The sequence below is a fragment of the Physella acuta genome, unplaced genomic scaffold (assembly GCF_028476545.2).
Source record: "Physella acuta isolate Inbredline_101_S28 unplaced genomic scaffold, ASM2847654v3 ptg000915l, whole genome shotgun sequence".
Taxonomy (NCBI): domain Eukaryota; kingdom Metazoa; phylum Mollusca; class Gastropoda; family Physidae; genus Physella; species Physella acuta.
In genome coordinates, this window is record NW_026732432.1 from 320,934 (window position 1) to 341,444 (window position 20,511).

A 20,511-nucleotide genomic window follows, 5' to 3' on the forward strand; every position below is an offset into this window, starting at 1 on the left:
CCTGGATGCAACAAGATGGCGGTAAACGCGAAGTTTTGACATGTCTAAACCTATGCATAATTTTTACTCTGCTTAGTGTACGAAGGAGTGAATTCTAAAATGGACAACAGTACGTTACAAGTGTAACATTTTGCGATTAATTTCTGATTTTACATATTTTTGTTCTTTTTAAAATTGGAAGATAAGAATAAATCATATAAAATATAAAAAATAGGAAGGCAACATTCAACATTATTTACAATCCTGAGCCTGAATAAATTCTGAATACATTCATTTGAAGTTGAACATAAAAAACATAAACAATATTAAACAATAAACATTTTGTTATGAATACCAAAGTTACTAATGCTGCTGTCTGTTACTGACTACTGTTGTTAGTTGTGCTAGTTGTAGATGTAGAATGTAATGTAGATCTAGTAGAAATCTAGTTGCTAGCCGACTAGATCTACTAGAAAATGTAGATATCTAGATTCTAGTTACTACTAGTCTCTATCTCACTTTCCTTTAAATACTAACTAGTCTCAACCAACTTAAGTGTTGGAAGTTTTAACTTCTCTTTTACTATCCTGCATGTGAATACTGATGCTTAACATTTTAACCGGTCTACTAACAAAATTGCTTCTTCCTCAATGTCTTTTATTTTTAAAGTTTTATCATCAGAATCTTTTTTTTTACAGTCTGGCAGAGTCCCTATGTGAATGTTTTTAAACATTTCAATTTGGTGGCATGGAAGAAAGCTGCAAAAGAGGGAGATGTTGCTTCATCAATGGTTATATTTTGATTTTCTTAGATAATTGTGTTTCATAATGTCTTATACTTAAATTATTCTATTGCTTTGAGTTTATAACTTTTTCATAAGATTTCATATAAATCTTACAATATTTTTAGGACAAAATTGTCAAAGGCACAGTCTACCGTATCACAGGTAGTGTTCCTGCAGGAAATTTCATTCAGCTCCCAAAGACGAATACACAGTCTCTAGGATTGACAGGCCGCTATTTCTACTTGTTGTTCAGACCAATGCCTTCCAAGCACTTTGTTGTTCATATTGATGTAGCTACGGCTGACAATCTTGTGATCCGCATATCATTTTCAAATTTATTCAAATCATTCAAGTCTACTTCAACATGGCTTCAGTTTCCATTCATTTCCTGTCCTTTTGGTAGTTCACTTCCATCTTATGCTGTCGATGCAAAGCGAGGTAAAAGTTTACACATTATATTTACTTTATTTTTCCATTTTTATCATACAGCTGTTATTGTTACTAAAAAAGATACTAAAAAATCACAAAATAGTTTTTATATCTATTATTTCAGATCACAGTGGGCCAGCTCCTATGGTAACAAGATGGACAATATTGTGCCTGGACCTACAACACATCTTGTCTAACTATCTGAACAGAAAGTTTTTGTATGTGAAGTCCTTTAAATTGTGTGCCAACATGATTGTTAAGAATGTTTTCACCAGTGACCAGCTCTATGACCCTGGTATGGTTTGCTACTTGCTTATTTGTATATGACATGTCCATTGTATGAATGCCTATTAGGCATTGTATTGTTACTTCTGTCTTCAGGACACCAATTCAGTCAGCTATACACCCTGAATGCTTATAGCCTTTAAATGACATGACAATTTTTTAGCTTTTTTTTAAAAAAAATAATGATTTTCACAAAAAACACTTTTTGTTTTAATTATGTAAAAGTTGAAGAAATACTAGTGATTATTTTTCAATCACATAATAAGTATTTATCAAAAGTTAACTTTGAATGTGATCTACACATTTTTTTTAAATAATTAGATTTTAACTTTCTTTTTTTTTTTTAAAGATTTTTTTTCTATTGTGCTAGAATTAACACTACTTGAAGCTAAAGACAAGGGTCTTTTGTCACACAACATTTGCCCTTTGCCTAGAGAAATGAATTTTCCTATTGGTAAAGGAGAGAGCTGGCATGATTTATACGACTTAATCAGGTAATGTTCTAGAAGCAACTATGAAACAGCTATTTTTCACATTTGATAATATAGTTTTTAGTTTTATTGCTAATTCTTTTATCTTACCTGATACTGCAGGTTTCCATCTGAAGGCAGTAAACAGCCTTTTGATATAATTCAAAACAGTGGCTCAAAAGCAAAATTTGGGAAATTAGGTATTTAATATTGTGTTAATTTTTATGTGTTGTTTATTTATTTTAATTTTAAGTTATGTTTTTTTTCTAATTTTTACATTGTTTGTTACCATTACAGGTGAAGGTGATGCAGGCCACAACCCTTTGAGGGTCCAGTCTAAAGCAGTCAATGTTAGTAAATGTGTGTCTGACAGAGTGTCTATGATCCACAAACTCACAGCTCCAAAAGAGGTTGGTTTTAGTTACAAACTTATGGTTTGCCCAAAAAATTGTCAAATTTCAAACTTCTACATTTTTTAATGTGTTCACCTTTCTTGTAATTACAGAAACCAAAAGTCAGGAATGTGACAAAAGAGTTACCTGAGCTTGTGTTGGGTTTGAATGACAATTTCAGTGAAGAGATACATGTGTTTGCTCATCCAGGAAAACATAAAGAATTGAAAGAGGTAAAAAAAAATGTATATTTTTTACATTAAATAAATAATAATTAATATATATTATTTTTACTACTGAAAAGTATTTATTTTTTAATATTAAACTCATTTACCTCTAATTTAAACCATAGGCCTTTCAAAGTATTTAAATGAAGCTGATGGTGAAATTCCACCAATTTTGTGGTTGGGTGGTATTAAAAAATCTTGTTCTTAGTTCTTTCTCTAGTAATACATATATCTATTAGTATGCAAATGACTATATTGTTTATTTGGAGTCAAGCCATCATACTGAAATCTTCACTTCTTTAAAGTGTTATTTGCCTAACATTATTACTTACTTGAAATTATTTCATTTATATATGAACCCATGATGTAGAAAGTTTCTGTTATATATGAAATAGCCCAACTTTTTTTTTACTTTCTCGTATATACGTAGTATAGAGAAAGTAGTGTAATCGTGCAAAAAAAAAAAATCGAGATTTTTACAAATCTCGACGTTTTACACCTCACTGATACGGAAAAACATAATTTTGCAATCTTGTCCGTATGTCTGTGTGTATGTCCGTGTGTAAACACGATAACTTGAGTACAGTTACAGCTAGGTTGATGAAATTTCATGTATAAGTATTATATCAAAATCGTAGATCCGTATCAACTTTTGAGCGATTTCCGATAACCGGAAGTGGTACTTTTTCTACTTTGAATTTTTCAAAAGCCTATAACTTGAGTACTATTTCAGATAGATAAATGAAATTTCACATGTAAGTAAAAGATCTAATTCTCTACCTTCTGTTAAATTTTGAGTAATTTCCGTTGACCGGAAGTAGTAATTTACGCTACTTCCGATTTCTCAAAAAACTAATGTAAATTTTAAAAGTACTAATAATATTGCGCACTATTATGCGCTTTTTTATTTCGCGTTCACTTGGTGTGCAATTAATTTGTCTAAGAGATTTTATTCTATTTTTAAAACTTTAAGTATTAAATATGGATTAAAAATCATGTCTATAGCCCGAGTTCCCATCCCCTGTTATTTTATATAAAAATATTCGAGGAAGTTTAGGGGAGATCACTCCCGGTTTATTTATATTAAAAACTCTATCTTTAAAAAAAGCAGGGAAAGAACATGAAACAAATATTTCCACCTTCTGAACCACTGCCATCATATAAGGTATTTTCTTTAGTTTTCAAGTAATTGATTGAAATCTGCTAACTGAGCTAAACCAATCTTTCTTACATTTTTTCCAGCCCAGCTTAAAAATGTTTCTTAGTACTCACACTTAAATGTACTTGTTAATCTGTATATTAGCGTAGATGAAAGTCTAACTTGTATACATATATGTTATTAAATCATTGGTGTAATTAATGTTATTTACAAAGGCCCTGGAGCCAGATCCCATAATGAAGTTAAAGAGAATCATTGGATTCGGTGGTGCTACCTTTCGCGATGTGAGTATTTTGTACTCAATAAATATTTCTCCACTGAATATAATAATGTATACACGTAGTTTTTTTGCACTTAATAAATATTTTCCAGCAGACAGTATAATTACATTAATTTGAACTTGATAAATATTATTCCACTGACTATTTATTAAAGATGTATACACCTGGTTATTTAACACTTAACATTTTGTCACTGACATTGGTGATTTTATTTTGCAGACTCTTTGGTCAAGTGATGGTAAAAGTATTGTTTACCCATGCCATGCTGTTATAGTTTCTATGAAAATTGATACGGGTCAACAAAGATTTTTCATCGGACACACAGACAAGGTAATTCATTTAAAACTGTCAAGCAATAATTTCAATGTTAGTTACTCTTTCTGACATAGTCAGCCAGGTAGGTGAATTATTTTTGGTCTATTGTCATGGAGACAGCATAAGAATAGATGGTGGTGGCTCTAGCTGTAGAGCACTAGACTGTAGAACAGCTTTGTGTCCACCCAAGGAAATCAAAAGCAGCTGGGCATAGTGCTGACCACATTTTTCTTCATATGCCGAGGTCACCAAACAGGTGAACTCTACTTCACTTGCCCTTTACTTTTTTACAGCAATAGAAAATACTTTTACTTTGCCTGTCTGGTAAAAATTCTTAACGCTTCAACCCTTTCAGGCTTAGGAGAAGGGTAAACATTTATATGGTTTAGAATGAGCTTGCTAGAAATTAAAAGTGTGTGTTTTTTTTATAATGTTTTTGCTGTTCTCTACCCAAAAAAAAAATCATTTTAATTTTTAATTAAACTAGAAAATTCAAACTTGAGCTAACAAAAGTATTACGATAAGTGTCATAGGTAGTAATTTCCACATAACAACATAACTTAGTAAAACCTTGTGGTGCTGCCAGTAACAAAACAAACATGATTTTTTTAGAGACAGTTGTAGGAGTTGCATAACATCCTCACCACATTGCCCATCATTTTATTCTTACAGAATTGTTATGTTAATCACCATGCTATGTTTTAGGTGTCTTGTATTGCCTTCACCGCCAACTCAAGCCTTTTAGCTAGTGGTCAGACTGGTCAGATGAGTGCTGTTAGGGTGTGGAAGTATGCCTCAGGAGAGTGCCTTAGTATTGGGAAAGTTCATGATCATTCACTGAGCTCTCTTAGGTAATTTTTTTTTACGTGTTCGTTATGAATCTAAAGAAGCTTTAAAAATATAGATAGAAAATTATTGATGGTGGGCATTGTCCTTCATGGAGGTAAACTTATGATAGTTTAAGACTGTCATTGTCTAAATCAGTACATGCATAGATCACAGGAGTAAAAAAAATGTTAACCACTGAACTTCAATGTAAATCGCTCATAGCAATTCTAACATTACTTTTTTTTGTCAATTTAGTTTTTCTACCAAAGGAACTATTCTGTGTGGCCTTGGAAAAGATGGACTGGGGAAAAATGTAAGGATGTCTTGTAGTCAGCTATTTTTTTGTAATTATATAAAATATTAATATATATATATATTTTATATTTGTTTTGTATTTTAAAATTAGTTGCCTCCCATGATGATACTATAATACTTACTTGTCTCCCTTTGCTCCAGCTTGTGGTAGTGTGGAACACTTCAAAGGTTTCAAAAAGTCGAGAAATTTCTGTCCTGGCCAAGGCCCACACTGATGTTGACATAACTCGTATTGTTATAGCTCCATTTGATGACATGAGGTTAGCACCATCTTAGATATCTCTTACACAGTGCTTACACAGTTCATTTTCAAGCAAACACAACCTACGCAGTTTGTGGCAATTGAATGAACTTTCATTTTATGTTTATATGTCTTTTTAACTCCCAGGTTAACACTTGCAGAAAGACCATTTATCAAAATAATACACGGAATTGTACACAACATCATTAGTGTCATATACATCATACATAACTTGTACACTGTATCATAAACATTGTAAGCACAGTGTAATATATATCATTGTACCCATACATCATTATGTCTTTACAGCTACCAAGGTGTGTTTTACCTGTGATGTATCAAAATGACTTGTTTGGTCACTTGTAACAAAACTACCTGTTCATATTAGCAATGGTGTCCTGTGGTAGAGACAATGCTCAGTAACAAAATGGCTTGTTTGCTTGACCTGATGACAAAATGACCTGTCTGTTTTAGAAAGTTTAGTTACAAAATGACTTGTTTGCTTGACCTGATGACAAAATGACCTGTCTGTTTCAGAATGGTGTCGTGTGGTAGGGACAATGTTCGAGTGTGGAGGATCAAGGAAGGTGCCCTGAGATCAGCCCCCATGAACCTAGGAGAATACCACTCTATGGAGTTCACAGACATCTGCTTTGAGTTTTCTCACACAGACTGCCAGCCAGAGAATCATCTAGTGTCAGTGATACAACATTTAATTGGCTATATCTTTAAGTTTTTTTTCTACTATACAAAGCTGCTGATTAGTTTTTCACACATGTGAATGTTAATAGGATTTGTTTACTCCTTCAACAGCTACACATGTACAAAGTCAGGGCACATATTTGAGATGGACTACCACAAATTGTTGATACATCATGTCAGACGGTTGTTGCCCCTGCAGAACAAGTCTGGGAAAGCTAACAAGTTACAGAACTCTAATGAGTCGGGTATTATCCAAGAACATTTTTTTTTTTTTAAATATTTATTTATTTTTTTGACCTTGTTGGATTGTGCAGCCAAATAGAAAAAATTGATTATAACTCAAAAAATGTTTAATATCCCATTGCATGTGTGGATTTAATTTCTAACAATTTTTCTTCAAACTTTTAATAGTGTTAATTCAATAATCTTCCATCACTAATAGGTCCCATGTCAATTAACTCCATGCATCTCAATGAAACTTTCTGTGTAACTGGCTCTGATGATGGATTTCTTAGACTTTGGCCATTAGATTTTGCCCATGTCTACCTTGAAGCAGGTGATACATTTATTTACAATTTTAAAAATTCTTTTAAAATTATATATTTTGATGGGAAAGTAATGGCTGCTGAACTGAATTCTCCCTTCCTTATTGACCATTTGGTCTGTTAATGTACTTTATTTTGATTAGCTTACTACATGAGTATTTTCTTTTTGTTATCTATATTAAATGTTTAACAAAAATAAATTTTAAAATAAAATATCTTTCAATATTAACCAAAAGAGCATGAAGGCCCTGTGACCACTACTCGTCTCTCTGCTGATGGTCTAAAGATTATTGCTGGAACCTCTTCGGTAAATTTTGTTTTAGAAATTTTTAAACAGTTAAAAATAAATAATTTGTTGTATCATGTTTATATTTTACTTAGATGTGTTGTCTGTTTTTGTTATGTTGTGATTAAACCCACCATACCAATTTTACGAAGGTTATTAATTTTCATACACAAATATTTCAGGGCAACTTGGGTGTATTAGATGTGTCCACTAGACAATATACAACTATCATGCGCTCACACACAGGTCGTATCCTCTGTTTTGCTGTTGATCCGATGCGCAAACATTTGACTACAGTCTCAGAAGATTTTACTATTCGTGTATGGGACATTGAGACCCTACAACAGGTGTTGATTTTATACATTTTAACAAATTTTAATTTAACGTCTTTTTATTTAGAACAGGTTATAATATTTCTTTAAATTCTTATTTATTCTTTTTATCCATTTATATGAATTTTTTATAATAAACTAATTGTGTTGTTAATCATGTAAAATCTGCCCCTACTTGCAGTTGTATGACTTCAGTGCCCCTGATGAGTGCCCCTGTTGCATCAACTACCATCCAACCAAACAGATTTTCGCCTGTGGGTTCCACAGTGGCACAATAAGAATATTTAATGTCGAGACTACATCTTTACTCGCAGAACACAGGTCGGTCCAGGAGGTTGTACTATACTGGTTGACATTTGTAGAATACAAGTTACCTACCAACTTAACAAATTTCCAAATCTGTGACCGTAAAGCAATAGTTTTAACCCTTGTAATATTTATTTATAGACAACTGCGAGGTCAGGTCACAGGTTTAGCCTATTCACTGGATGGTCAGCGTCTGTTTGGCTGCTGCTCCCTGGGGGTGGCTTCAGTTTTTGATGCCTCAACACCTGAATACAAGGTAGGTGAAAGGATCACTACACTTTCTTAAATGAAATTTTACCAGTAACTTATAAATTAAGTATTCACTCTCTTTACGTGTGATTGATTATTAAGATTAATTACAATTCATTAAAACTTTTGTGTCAGGTGATAAGAGTGGTGGCTGGGCTGGTAGCTCGGGGTGAAAAGTACGGACCACAGGCTCTTGCTGTGAGTCCATGTGGCAGGCGGGTGGCCTTTGTTGGTCCAACAGATCTCACAGTGACTGTAGCAGACGCTAAGTGTTTGGATGAGGTAGACTCAAGTTGCACTCAACTGTTTCATTGAATAATATTTCTAATTAGTTAAGTAGAAGAAAATTTTGTTTTAGTGTAAATTATATTTTTTTTTTAAAAATGTAATTTCAGTTATTAAGAATAGATGTGTCTAATATGGGCTTGGGGTCCACCTGTGTGGATTCTGCTGAGAGAGTCACATTCTCACCCACAACCAAAGGTCATCTTCTGGTCACCACAATAAACAACAAGCTCAAAAAGTATGAGGTCAGGACAGGTCGTCTGCTGCAAGAGGTGAGGGTGGTTTCAATCTTTAGCACATCTGTAGCACATCGATTTATTTTTTCAGTCTTTCCTTTTGTCTATAGCACATTGATTTATTTTTTCAATCTTTCCTTTTGTCTATAGCACATTGATTTATTTTTCAATCTTTCCTTTTGTCTATAACACATTGATTTATTTTTTAAATCTTTCCTTTTGTCTATAGCACATTGATTTATTTTTTCAATCTCTCCTTTTGTCTATAGCACATTGATTTATGTATCAGATCTGGAGTTTAGTTATTTTTACAGTATTAAAATAATCTCTTTCTTGTATTTTCCTAATCTAGTTGACACAACTAGAGTTTGGAGAATATTGTCTTGAACTTATCTTATTGTGTTTTTAAAATAGTAAATGTTTCAGATGTATAGTTTCCAAAGTATTGTTCTAATAACTGTAATATTTACAAAGAATTGTTCTAATAACTGTAATATTTACAAAGTATTGTTCTAATAACTGTATTGTTTACAGAGTATTGTTCTAGTTAACAAAGTTTTGTTTTAATAACTGCATTGTTTACAAAGTATTGTTCTAATAAACAAAGTATTGTTCTAATAACTATTGTTTACTAAGTATTGTTCTAATAACTGTATTGTTTACAAAGTATTGTTCTAATAAACAAAGTATTGTTCTAATAACTGTAAATGTTTCAGATTGATCATGTGCACCGTTCTGGTTGTAGCGCCATCACAGTTTCCGACTGCGGCAACTACATGGCTACAGGAGGTGACAAAACTATCAAAATCTGGAGCTACGAGATGAATCTGGACATAAATTTTCAGGTTAGCTACCACAGCTACATACCCTAATAGTGAAATAAAGGAAATTCTAGCTTTTAGCTTGTTGATTGTTGGTGACTGCTCATTTGATTTCATGAATGTGTTTTTTTCCTTGCAGGTGTTTATAGGCCACAGTGAAAATGTCAGCAGGATCCATTTTACACCTGACAGGCTGAACCTGATTAGTTCAGGTGAAGCTGTTTACATCTGGGACTTTCTGGTGGAGAGGTCACCCACACCACCCCTGTATGTCTTGATACAGCTTGTATAGATAGTTTTGGTACATTTTAGTTCTAGTTATATTGGCCATTATATTTTATGTGTGGGATTTTCTAGTGGAGGGATAACCTACACTACCCATGTACATCTTGTGACAGTTTGTCTATGTGTCATATTATTTAGCTCTATTATGACTAGAATTTTCAGGCTTAATACCAAACCTGAGGGGAGGTGTGTCTTTTGACCAAACCTAAGTGATAAATAGGTCTTTAAATTGATTCTGTAATACAAGGCTGGATTTTATAGTAAGGTTAACCTTAAGTGGTGGCCGCAGTAATAGATGAATCCTGCTTCACCTACTCTTCATCTGTTCTTACATTAAAACTTTATTAGGAATTGCTAAAAATATATTGCTTAAAATATGTTTATTTTTAAGTAAAAAAAAATTTTTTTTTACAGTGTTGGACGAATGGTACTGGAAGATATCGGTAAGAGATGTAATTTTTTAACAGTTTAAAATTGTTAAATATTTAACACTTGTGAAAAAATTTTAATTATATTTTATTTCATTTTCTTTAAACATGAAAAAATAAAAAATTTCTGTACTTAATTTAAAAGGTGAATTTTTTACTTTTTAACAGCTACTTAATACTGTTATTTGATGTGCTTGTATTAGTGTTTCAAATAATGTATCATTAAATACTGTACACTACAACCTGACAGATGAAGTGGCCTCTAATGCAGAGACAATGAGTATTGTGGACGAGCCACCCGAGCCTGTCCAACAGCGGCCAAGTTTTCCCAGACCAAAGACAACCAAATATGTGTCTCCACACTCTGATGATATTGACTGCCTTAGTTCTATACATGATGGGAGTGGTAAGTCATAACATTAGCAACTCTAGTACTCTAGATCTCGTTCTTTGCATTCTGCCTCCCCCTTACAATGCCTTTAAGTTGAAATAATTTCTGCATAAATAAAAAAAATTACTTAATTATTGAACTTAGTCTTAAAAGATTCTACTTTGGGTTATCTGTATATATATTAAGCCATTGAGATTTATGTGTTTAATTAATTTATCAGTTATGTAAATCTACATGACAACTATATCCTTACTGTAAAGATTTGTAATTCTTAGATGAGGATGATCAAAAACAAGATCCTGATCAATATCGGAATGTGGTTGCCTTCCCACCAGCCAGCAGAGACCGTCCATTTCCCATCGGTATTGACCAACTCCGGCAGTCTCTCAGAACAAACCAGGACAAGTCAGACAGAGAAGATGTCCACGCCTGGTCTCAGACGGTCAACAACAACCATGTCCAACGGGACAGACTGAAGGAAGTTCATCTCAACAAGACTGTCACTGATTCGCCTTCACTGCCCTCTGTTTTTGTGCACCATAAACAAAGAGAGAAAAGTTGTGGGCTAGCACAGGTCAGTTGTCTTGTAGACCATCAATTATTTTGTCCCATGGAACTTGTGTGCCATTTCTACATTCATCATCATCATCATTCCTGTGAACCTCTTGTGGAGCATAGAAATTCAACATCTCCTTTTCTTTGAACTTAATTTTGGGGATCTTTTAATTAAAATATTTAAATTATATGTTCTGCTCTGGTGAGGTATTGAGGTATGCAAAGAAAAAGCAAGCTTTTTCTCTGGGCATAGCATCTTGCTATTGCCTTAGTCACAGAAGTTATTAAATTCTTTCTGTTCTGCCCATTTGGAAATTTTCTTTTTTGTTTCATTAAATAAATGATACTCCAGTTTTTTTTAAAATAACTAATGTTAGGTTTCACTTGGTTTATTAAACAGAGAAGGTATACAGCACCACCCAACCAGGCTGGGCTTAGACTCAAGTCTGTGATTGGCTTCAACTGTAATGGCAGGGACAACATGGTCTGGCATCCTGATACAGGTCAGACATTTTTACATCATCCACTCCATGTTAGTTTTTTTTTTCAAGAAATCTGTTATTCAGAATGTTCCTGTATAAGTTAAAAACATAACTGAAATATTATTTCTCTGTATTGTAGGCTACTTTATCTACTCATCTATAATTCAGAATGTTCTTGTATAAGTTAAAAAATTCAATCTGATCTAACTGAAATACTATTTCTCTGTATTGTAGGCTACTTTGCCTACTCATCTATAATTCAGAATGTTCTTGTATAAGTTAAAAAATTCAATCTGATCTAACTGAAATACTATTTCTCTGTATTGTAGGCTACTTTGCCTACTCATCAGGCTGTGTAATTGTAGAGGAGGATCTAAAGACTGGGGACCAAAAGTTTTTACTTGGTGTGTATCTTCTCATGTTGTTTACATTAACAGTGCTAATTAGAGTTGTCTGCTTCTGTTTGGTTTTGCACTCTTTATTAACTAAAATTCTTAATTGTTTTTTGTAAAGGCCATACAGAAGAGATATCATGCTTAGCTCTTCAAAACGACAGCATGGTAATTATGTTTTTTATCTATCCTGTTTGGTAAAGTAGACATTCTTTTGATGAGGTTGATGATTAACTATAACACATTTGTGATCTTCCATAGAAAAATGAGTTGCTTTGCACAACAAACTTTTTTTTTTGCTAGACCATAATATAGGAGGATATCAAGGAAATTGGTTTTAGTGTTTTAGCAATTATCTGTTAATTTTAACTGCTCTTTGACAGTATCAGATCTGAAATTCCTCAAAATCAAAACATGGATTGAGTTTAGATTAAAATAATCATTGCTCAATGACTGTCTTTATGTTGTAGTTTTCACTCCCCCACCCCACCCCCACTCAATTTGTGGGTGAGGGTCCTCACCTTTATGATATTTTGTGTAACATGTTTTTCTGTTTGTCTCCAGTTTCTGGCTTCAGCTAGTCCAGCTTTCCAGGGCTCACCCTGTCAAATTATTATCTGGGACACCCAGACGCGTGTGTGTAGGAGGACCCTCTCTCATCATAAGTTTGGTGTTCAGTGCATGGCATACTCTAGAGATGATCGGTTCCTTATATCCATAGGTAAACCGCTGTTCTGCATCTTAGCAAAAAAAAAAAAATGGAAAAAAATAAGGTCAGGTGGGGGGGAAGGAAAGAAGAAAGAAAGTATAGAAGACGTAAGTGGAGAACAAAGGATATAACTGCATGCAATCACACACTAGTGCTTATACAATTTCCAAAATATGATTCTGCCCCATCATGGGAGTTCATACTTAACTTTTCTTACTTGATCTTCATTTATTTGAACTGTTGGTCTCAGAAGGTCAGACTCAGGACCAAGGGTCGTTACTCCCTGGTCCCCGCGGTTTTAACTCACATGAGTCATACAGCGCAGTCATCACGATTCTTTTCTGAAGTTCCGTAGAACTTACAGATCAGAATTATCCCTTACTGAGACACCGAACATTGGCTTACTTCTATTCAAGTATTTTAAGGAAATGTAACAAAATTATGGTTTTCATTACTTTGTGATTATCACATTGTAATTTATTTCCTACTGGTCTCTTTATATTGCCGTCTATTGTTTTAGCTTGTGCTTATTATCAAAGTAATTTAGCACAAAAATTACTCGAGTTTCCTCACAGAAATGTTTTATTTCAGAAAAAAAAGTTTGTAATACTTTAAAAATATTACCTTTTGATTATTACCTCCCTTTGAAATTTTCCATCATGCATTATCTCTCTTATTTAGGAAAAAAGTGTTTTGTTTATTATTTATCGTGTTGTTTCCCCTGATGAATCGAAAACTTGGCAGATTTTTTATTTGTTTATATTTTTACATAAAATCTTATTTTTATGTATTGTGAACTGAAAGAATGTAAACTGTAATTGTTTTGTTTTTTTCTTCAGGAGATTATAGAGACTCCACAGTATGTGTTTGGAGCAGTGACACCTACAACCTGCTGGCACAGAATGTAGCAGCCTCTCCCATACATGCTGTCAGGTGGGACCCCTTCACTGTCAACGAGTTTGTTTCTGTGGGGGAGGATGGCACACTGCTGTTTTGGCTGCTGGATGAGACTGTTTCTGATGTCTGTCTCAATGTTCATGAAGCTGAGGTGCCCAGGGAATTGGATTCTAAGGATGGCAAGGTAGGCCAGGATTCATATTTTAATCTACAACCATGTAGGTTAAATGTAAAATTTAAGTATGACAAGTTAGGCCAGAACAGAATTAAAATTTAACTCAATAGCAATTTTAATAGAAATAAAATTTAACTTCGGAGCAAGGTAGGTCGTAATGAAAATTAATCTCAATTAAAAGTTAATATGATCTTATTTCCACAAATATTATTCTGTGTTAATAGTTAATTTTCCAAAATGGATGCTAAGGCTTCTCTTAATTGTTTTACTTACCTTATATTTTAACTAATGTTGCATGTTAAATTATTACCAATGCCTGCACTATATTAAACATTTCTATTCTATATTTCTAAAGCTTCTAAATTTTTTTTTAAAAAGTTAACAATAGTAAAATGAACTAATAAAACCAGTAATTGACCTGTTTTAATTAAAAAGTACAAATTGAGTTGCAGCACTAATGAAATATGTTGCCACCTCCAGCCTGTAGTGTTCACATCATTAGCCTATGCTAGTGACAGCACGGTCTACATTGGCACCAACACAGGGCAGGTCTCAGCATGGGACACGCGTCACAACACTTGTTTCATGCACTGGGAGGCTGACACTGGAGAAATCAGTGAGTTCACTGTCTCAACATATTTTTTTCTTTTACAATAGTTGTATTCGTTGGCACAATAGTACAGCTCTTATTTCTACCAGAAATAACTCACGGAATGTAAAGATAAAACTTGTCTTCAGTATAGCTCTATTTATACATGAAATAAGTAATCAAAAACTACAACAAATGGAAAGATTTTGGGTTTTTGTGTTTAAAATTTAGTTTTACTTTTTTTTTTGGAAATGTTTTTTTTTAAAGGTGTAGCAATAAAAAATGACAAAAACTAGTATGTTCTATGTTAATTATCAGACTTAAAATGAAAAATGTGATCTTTTAAATACAGAACTAAGTAGATTTTTAAAAAAATGACAACTGATGTCTTCTAATTATGTCAGCTAAGCTTGTGTCCCGACACAGCAGACTTATGACAGCAAGTGTCAGCAACACACTGAGGCTGTGGGCAGTGGACAGTGTGGGGGACATGAAGGTGGCCAAGATCTCACAGAAGGCCTCCACTGGCCTGACCATGGAGGACGAGATGGCCCTGGATGGCCCCATCACCTGTGCTGAGTTTGATGATCTACTGGACATGGTACGGCAGTTTTTGTTACGTTTCACTAGGATGTTTTAATAAGTTATCAAATTGATAGTTTTCTTTAAATTTAATTACATGCCATATAATAAATGAATTTTTCCTCCAGGTTATCAGTAATTTAATTTCTTATTTGTTGCTGCACAGGGCATTGTGGGAACATCTTCAGGGACACTATGGTATATCAACTGGTCAGAGAGAACCTCCATACGCTTAGTCTCTGGTCACAAGAACAAGGTAAGAGTGATCTTTCCTTAGTTCTAAAATTTTTAATATTTAAAAAAATGTATTTAGGATTTCTGTATTTTCTTTTGAAATTGTCATTTTTTTCTAACAGATAAATGGGGCAGCTTTTGCTCCAAATAATATGATGGTCACAGGGGGAGATGATGGCAGTGTGAGAGTGTGGTCACTTAAAAACAAGGAGCAGGCTCTACAGTTCCAGGTTATAGACCAGGTAAGACAACATGTTCTTTAACTTCATGTTTTGGTTTGGTATGGTGACTTATGAGTGTTGGCAATCTTTAGAGGAACAACTTTTAATCTCTTGGGTAACTAGTTTTAATTTTTAGGGTAATGAATGACTAGCCAACTTGTATAAAATAAGTCAGATCATTTATAATGTGTGTGCTAAATCATTTTGATAAACATGATATAGAAAATTGACTGAACTATGTGCACTAAGGGACTGCGTGATTGTATGAAAGAGTGTGTGGCTACTAGCCCCAAAAGTCTTAAATTAGGATCTCTGTCCCTTGAGATCTCAGTACGCCTCTGAGTCCACCCAGCTCTGATGGGTACCGGACTCATGTAGGGGAAAGTAAACGTGAATGGACATAGTGCTGACCACACCATCCCTTCAAATGCCAAGGTTAAGAAACTTCATCAGTCTAATGGATCATTAATTCTGAAATGGGAGCTTTAGTTGACTTTGTTATGTGTATACTAGTTTCACATTAATTTTTTGATACATAAGACTAAAGTGAACAGTAGTTAAAAGGTGACTATTTTTTATGAATCATATGTGTTCAGAAATAAAATTTAGCATTTAAAAATTTTTTTTCTCCAGTCCTGTACATGCCTGGCTGCAGGGCCTGTGGAGGGGGCCGAGGCCTCCCTCCCTCTAGTGGCCTCGGGCTACAGTGATGGGACCGTACGCGTGTTTGATGTCAACAAGGTGGAGATGTTACTCAAGATGCGCCCACACGCCGTCACAGTTACAGCCATAGCTTTCTCTGCTGATGGTAAGTTACTCAGTGGGATGTCGTGGCTGGGGAGTAGAGTTCATGACTGCTAACCTGAAAGTTTAGAATTCAGGTCCCAGATTTAAGTCAGGAGGATACATTAGGGATGGTAAAGGCAACTGGTATTGGTACTAACTATACCATCCCTGTATATGTCTAAGTCACAGACTACAGGTAGCTTTAAGTTACTATAGTCAGATGTTAGCGCTGCCTGAAATTGGCCATTGATGAAGAACTTGATGATCATGCTGATGTTTTATAATTGTCTCCAGAGGTGTGATTTTAAAGTCGGAAGGTGTGATGTTGTTGTCTGTATTTAATGGTGTGATGTTGTTGTCTGTATCTAAAGGTGTGATGCTGTTGTCTGGAGGAAGTGATGGTCTCATAGCTGTGAGTAGCCCCACCACTGGCATGACTGTCCGAGTTATTACTGACCACAGGGGGGTGGCCATTTCAAACATTGATGTGACTTTAACCAAGGTACTTTTTTTAAAACTCCACCCACTACCTTTATTATTATTATTTACATGGCAGAAATAGTTCACTCTTGTATAAAAGGTCTGTTATATTAAGTTTTTATAAACTGAAAATTCTGTGGTGTTTTTCCCATCGATTTTAGTATGTCATGACCTAATATGCTAGAACATTATGTTTGATCTTGTTGTTATATTATTTTTATACAAGCTCTATAGTGTAATGTTAAATAATTTTATCATAAATAATTTTTACATACATTTTTTTCAGACAATGGCTGAAATCTGTTCTGTAAAAAGATTTTTCTGACTTAATTTTTTAAACCAGGATATAGATGTTGGAGTTACAGCCCCTACCCTATGGCTAGCCAGCAGCAGAGACAGGAGGGCCAGTGTGTGGTCAGCTGACTGGTCCAAAGATTTTTGTGAGCTTGTTGATTGGTTAACTTTCCCAGCACCCGCTCATATGCCAGATGGTACTCGAATTAAAAGGCATGACAATGTATGTTCTTTTTAAGGAAAATATAATTCATTTCTTTTTATAGAATTTTTAAAAACTTAAGTAGTTTGTTTTATTATGTTTTGTTTTATTATGTTTACGGGGAGTGGTGATCACAATGTAGGGCAATGATTTGGTCTATATTATTTGATTTTTAACCACTTTATTGAAAATGTTCCCTGGGGGAGCAGGCACCCCCTCTGCTCCCCCACTGCCTACGCTTCTGCTATAGCTTACAGAGATGTAGGTAATGTATGATAATTGGTTGCTGTAAACACTTGTATTATAGGACTAGAAAGACAGTCAGCTAGGAATTTGGAATTTCTTCAAAGCCCCAACATAATTCAGTGTCAGATGTTTCAATGTCCTCATGAAATATATCTACATTCATCAGATTTAATAAATTTTCTTACAAGACCTATCTGGCAAAAAAACATTTGTTTTCCCCAGGACCACTACATTCAACTGCCTCCCACTTTGGCCAAGTTTTCACCGGATGATGCGGACACCATTGTGTACACTGGATATGGGATGGAGAAATGTGTACATTTTTACAGCTTGACACAAAGAAAGGTACACATTGAACTGCAATCACAAAGTCTGTAATTAAAAATTTGCAAAACTGCTGACGGTAAATTAGGATGTACCTGCTGATAAATAAATGAGATTTAACATTTGATAAATGGGATTTAACATTTAATAAATGGGATTAAACGTTTGATAAATGGGATTTAACATGTGATAAATGGGATTAAACATTTGATAAATGGGATACAAAAGGATGATAAATGAGATGTAACATTTAATGAAAATGGATTCTAAAGTTTATAAATGGGATTATAACTCTGATAAATGGGATATAAAAGTTTATAGTTAAATGTTGATTAAAGCAGAATTGACAGCTAACCTGATGGTTTGGTTCCAGGTCGTGAGGTCAGTCAACTTAACCCACTGGGGTCAATGTTTGGATGTCTCACCTGACTCAGCTCTCATAGCTGTTGGAGTCTCAGGTAATGTTGGCCTCTTCTCTCTGAGATGTTTACTTTCCTTATTCACTCATAACTTACCCTAAATTAAAATTAATTTAATGAATTGTTTTTAATTTATCGCAACTTTGGCTCTTCTCTATGAAACCAGTTATTCTGAAAGTTAATTGATATAAATCTTCTTAAGGTGTATCAGTGCTTTTTGAAGATGTAGGTGTCTTGACCTTTAGAGTATTTTTTTTTATGTTTAAAGAAATCTCATTTTTTTTTAAAATAAAATCTATATATATAATTCTTTTCTGGGAGCCGTTAGAAAACAAGCTGCAAGCGCCTCCTTACAGTCCCCTCTCTTTCTCTCTATCACTATCACTACCACCCCCACCCCACCCCCAACTGGTCTGGTGAGTTGTGGTCACGCTAACTGTTTACAAATCGTATAGCCGAGTTTAGTGACGGCTATTAGGTGCAGATAATTTAGTTTGAAACGATGTTAAACTTACAGGAGGTAACTAAGAGGAGGCTGCTTTCACGGGGGGGGGGGGGGTGTAGGGTCGGGGTTAAGTGGAAAGGGGGGGGGGTAGTGTTTTAAAGCAAATATTTTCAGTGGCAGCATTGGTACTGTCGAATTCACAAATTATGAATTACTGAAAAGTAGAAAATAAAACAACTAAATAGCGGTGTATGATACGCAGCGGGTCGGCTCGTATACCATATTCTCCAATATTGATCACGATGAAATTTCTTAGAAATTAAATTAAAACTTGACTTATATTAATCAATTGTTTTTAAATGTTAAAAATGCTCAATTATGAAATTCTTTTTGAAATCATTCAGAGCGCTTGTTGAAACTGATGGACTACAATGAGGGAAGTTTCCAAGATTTCACAGGCCACAGTGATGCTGTCAGCTTGACCAAGTTCTCCCTCAGTGGTTCAATGCTCCTGACTGTTGCACACAATGAAATGTTCATATGGGAGGTTACTCTGTGATCTTGTATTTATTTCCAGCAGGATTGTCTACCCTAGATATGTCTGAATAAGTTTGTTCATTACTTTTAAAAGTGCATCGCTGTGTCAAAATGTATACAGAATGTTGAAATGTAATTTATTTTCTTTAATTTTTTTAATTTTCTTTTTATTATTCATGAATCCTCTAAAATATTCTCTCCCCTGAACTTTACTGCCAATTTGAACAAATATTTGTGGTCATTATTTTGTTTTAGAACCTTTCTGTAAATAACTTTTTGTATTATACCATTGAGATTTTCCTCAATGTTTAGTTTATTCATCTGTAGTTTATTCATTTCAAAATAATTTATCATTTTCACTGTAACTTTGCATTTAGTTTATTTATGTTAAATTTCCAATGTCACATGGCTTTTGTTTGCATGTCAGAATTAGTTGATAGATCTGTTCTATGCTATTGTTGCTGTATGTTTATATTTTAAAAATCTACCCGTCCACTTTACTTCCTGATCTGATTCACTGGAAGGTTCTGTTTGATCTTATACATGTACATCTCTATATTATAAATTATAATATTTTTATTAAACATGACTGTTAGCAACTAATGCTTTGTAAATAAACATTATTTATTAAGTACGTGGTGTATTTTTTTAATAAATTTGTACTAGTAAATATGCTGATATATGACTATTTTAGAACATGACACCAATTGAACACTCAGTTTGACTGCAGTATAAAACAAAATTTGACATAATTTTATTGAATTCAAGAAATAAGGTGATAAAATTTTCATTCACAAAATAATTCATTTTATGTAAGAATGAACAGAATTAACTTGTGTCTGTATCTTTAAAAGTGATTTTTTTTTTCTTTTTTTTTTTTTTTGAGCACACAAATTAAAGTTAAATTCATTGTAAATTATCACTAAATTTATCTGCATAAAGAGAATAGTTGATTAAGCTAGTATTTTAAGTATTAGTATTAGTATTTAAGTATTAGTATTTTAAGAAATTTAAAAAAATTGTGATTTAAGGAGTAACAAAAAAAACGACCAAATAATAACGAGGTGACATTTTCATTTAACCAAGAAATAATTCTATAAATAACCAAGTGTACGTGACTATAACTGCCTGCAACTTCTGACTATTCTTTATGAAAAAGATGAGGTTTAATTGAGGGATAATCCATCCATGTGTCTACACTTGTCAATGAACCACAAGCTGCATATTCTGTTCATACTATAAACAAACAATTTTCTGCCACCATGAGTTGTTGTGTGTGTGTGTGTGGGGGGGGGGGGGGGGGGGTTCTGGGAGAAGTGTGAAAACAAGAACCAATAAAAAAGCTGAAATCTCAACTAACTAAATGTATAC

General features: G+C 33.9%; 1 protein-coding gene and 1 non-coding gene across 2 annotated transcripts; one reads left to right on the plus strand and one right to left on the minus strand.

The window, feature by feature from the left end:
- Positions 1 to 6: 6 nt before the first annotated feature.
- LOC131953273 (WD repeat-containing protein 90) lies at positions 7 to 19,383 on the plus strand. Its single transcript, XM_059316387.1, has 43 exons — positions 7 to 109; positions 678 to 769; positions 889 to 1,201; positions 1,317 to 1,487; positions 1,848 to 1,971; positions 2,071 to 2,147; positions 2,245 to 2,357; positions 2,453 to 2,572; positions 3,678 to 3,731; positions 3,941 to 4,009; positions 4,226 to 4,336; positions 5,027 to 5,172; positions 5,405 to 5,462; positions 5,606 to 5,724; positions 6,243 to 6,401; positions 6,519 to 6,652; positions 6,850 to 6,963; positions 7,189 to 7,259; positions 7,421 to 7,585; positions 7,752 to 7,891; positions 8,018 to 8,132; positions 8,261 to 8,407; positions 8,521 to 8,682; positions 9,363 to 9,491; positions 9,607 to 9,734; positions 10,167 to 10,195; positions 10,431 to 10,586; positions 10,847 to 11,145; positions 11,527 to 11,629; positions 11,938 to 12,012; positions 12,122 to 12,168; positions 12,565 to 12,721; positions 13,549 to 13,790; positions 14,262 to 14,397; positions 14,775 to 14,971; positions 15,119 to 15,208; positions 15,309 to 15,428; positions 16,041 to 16,215; positions 16,565 to 16,695; positions 17,017 to 17,190; positions 17,638 to 17,760; positions 18,113 to 18,197; positions 19,008 to 19,383. The coding sequence occupies exons 1-43, from the start codon at positions 100 to 102 to the stop codon at positions 19,160 to 19,162; spliced, it is 5,535 nt and encodes a 1,844-aa protein (XP_059172370.1). The 5' UTR covers positions 7 to 99; the 3' UTR covers positions 19,163 to 19,383.
- LOC131953282 (U8 small nucleolar RNA) lies at positions 12,963 to 13,097 on the minus strand. Its single transcript, XR_009388614.1, has one exon. It is a non-coding gene; the product is annotated as a U8 small nucleolar RNA (small nucleolar RNA).
- Positions 19,384 to 20,511: the final 1,128 nt, after the last annotated feature.

What these genes read in the sequence shown, in the direction of transcription:
- LOC131953273 (XM_059316387.1), top strand. An exon ending in ACAGAACTCTAATGAGTCGG is followed by an intron (nt 6,653 to 6,849) that starts GTATTATCCAAG and finishes CATCACTAATAG; the next exon opens with GTCCCATGTCAATTAACTCC. An exon ending in ACATTGAGACCCTACAACAG is followed by an intron (nt 7,586 to 7,751) that starts GTGTTGATTTTA and finishes CCCTACTTGCAG; the next exon opens with TTGTATGACTTCAGTGCCCC.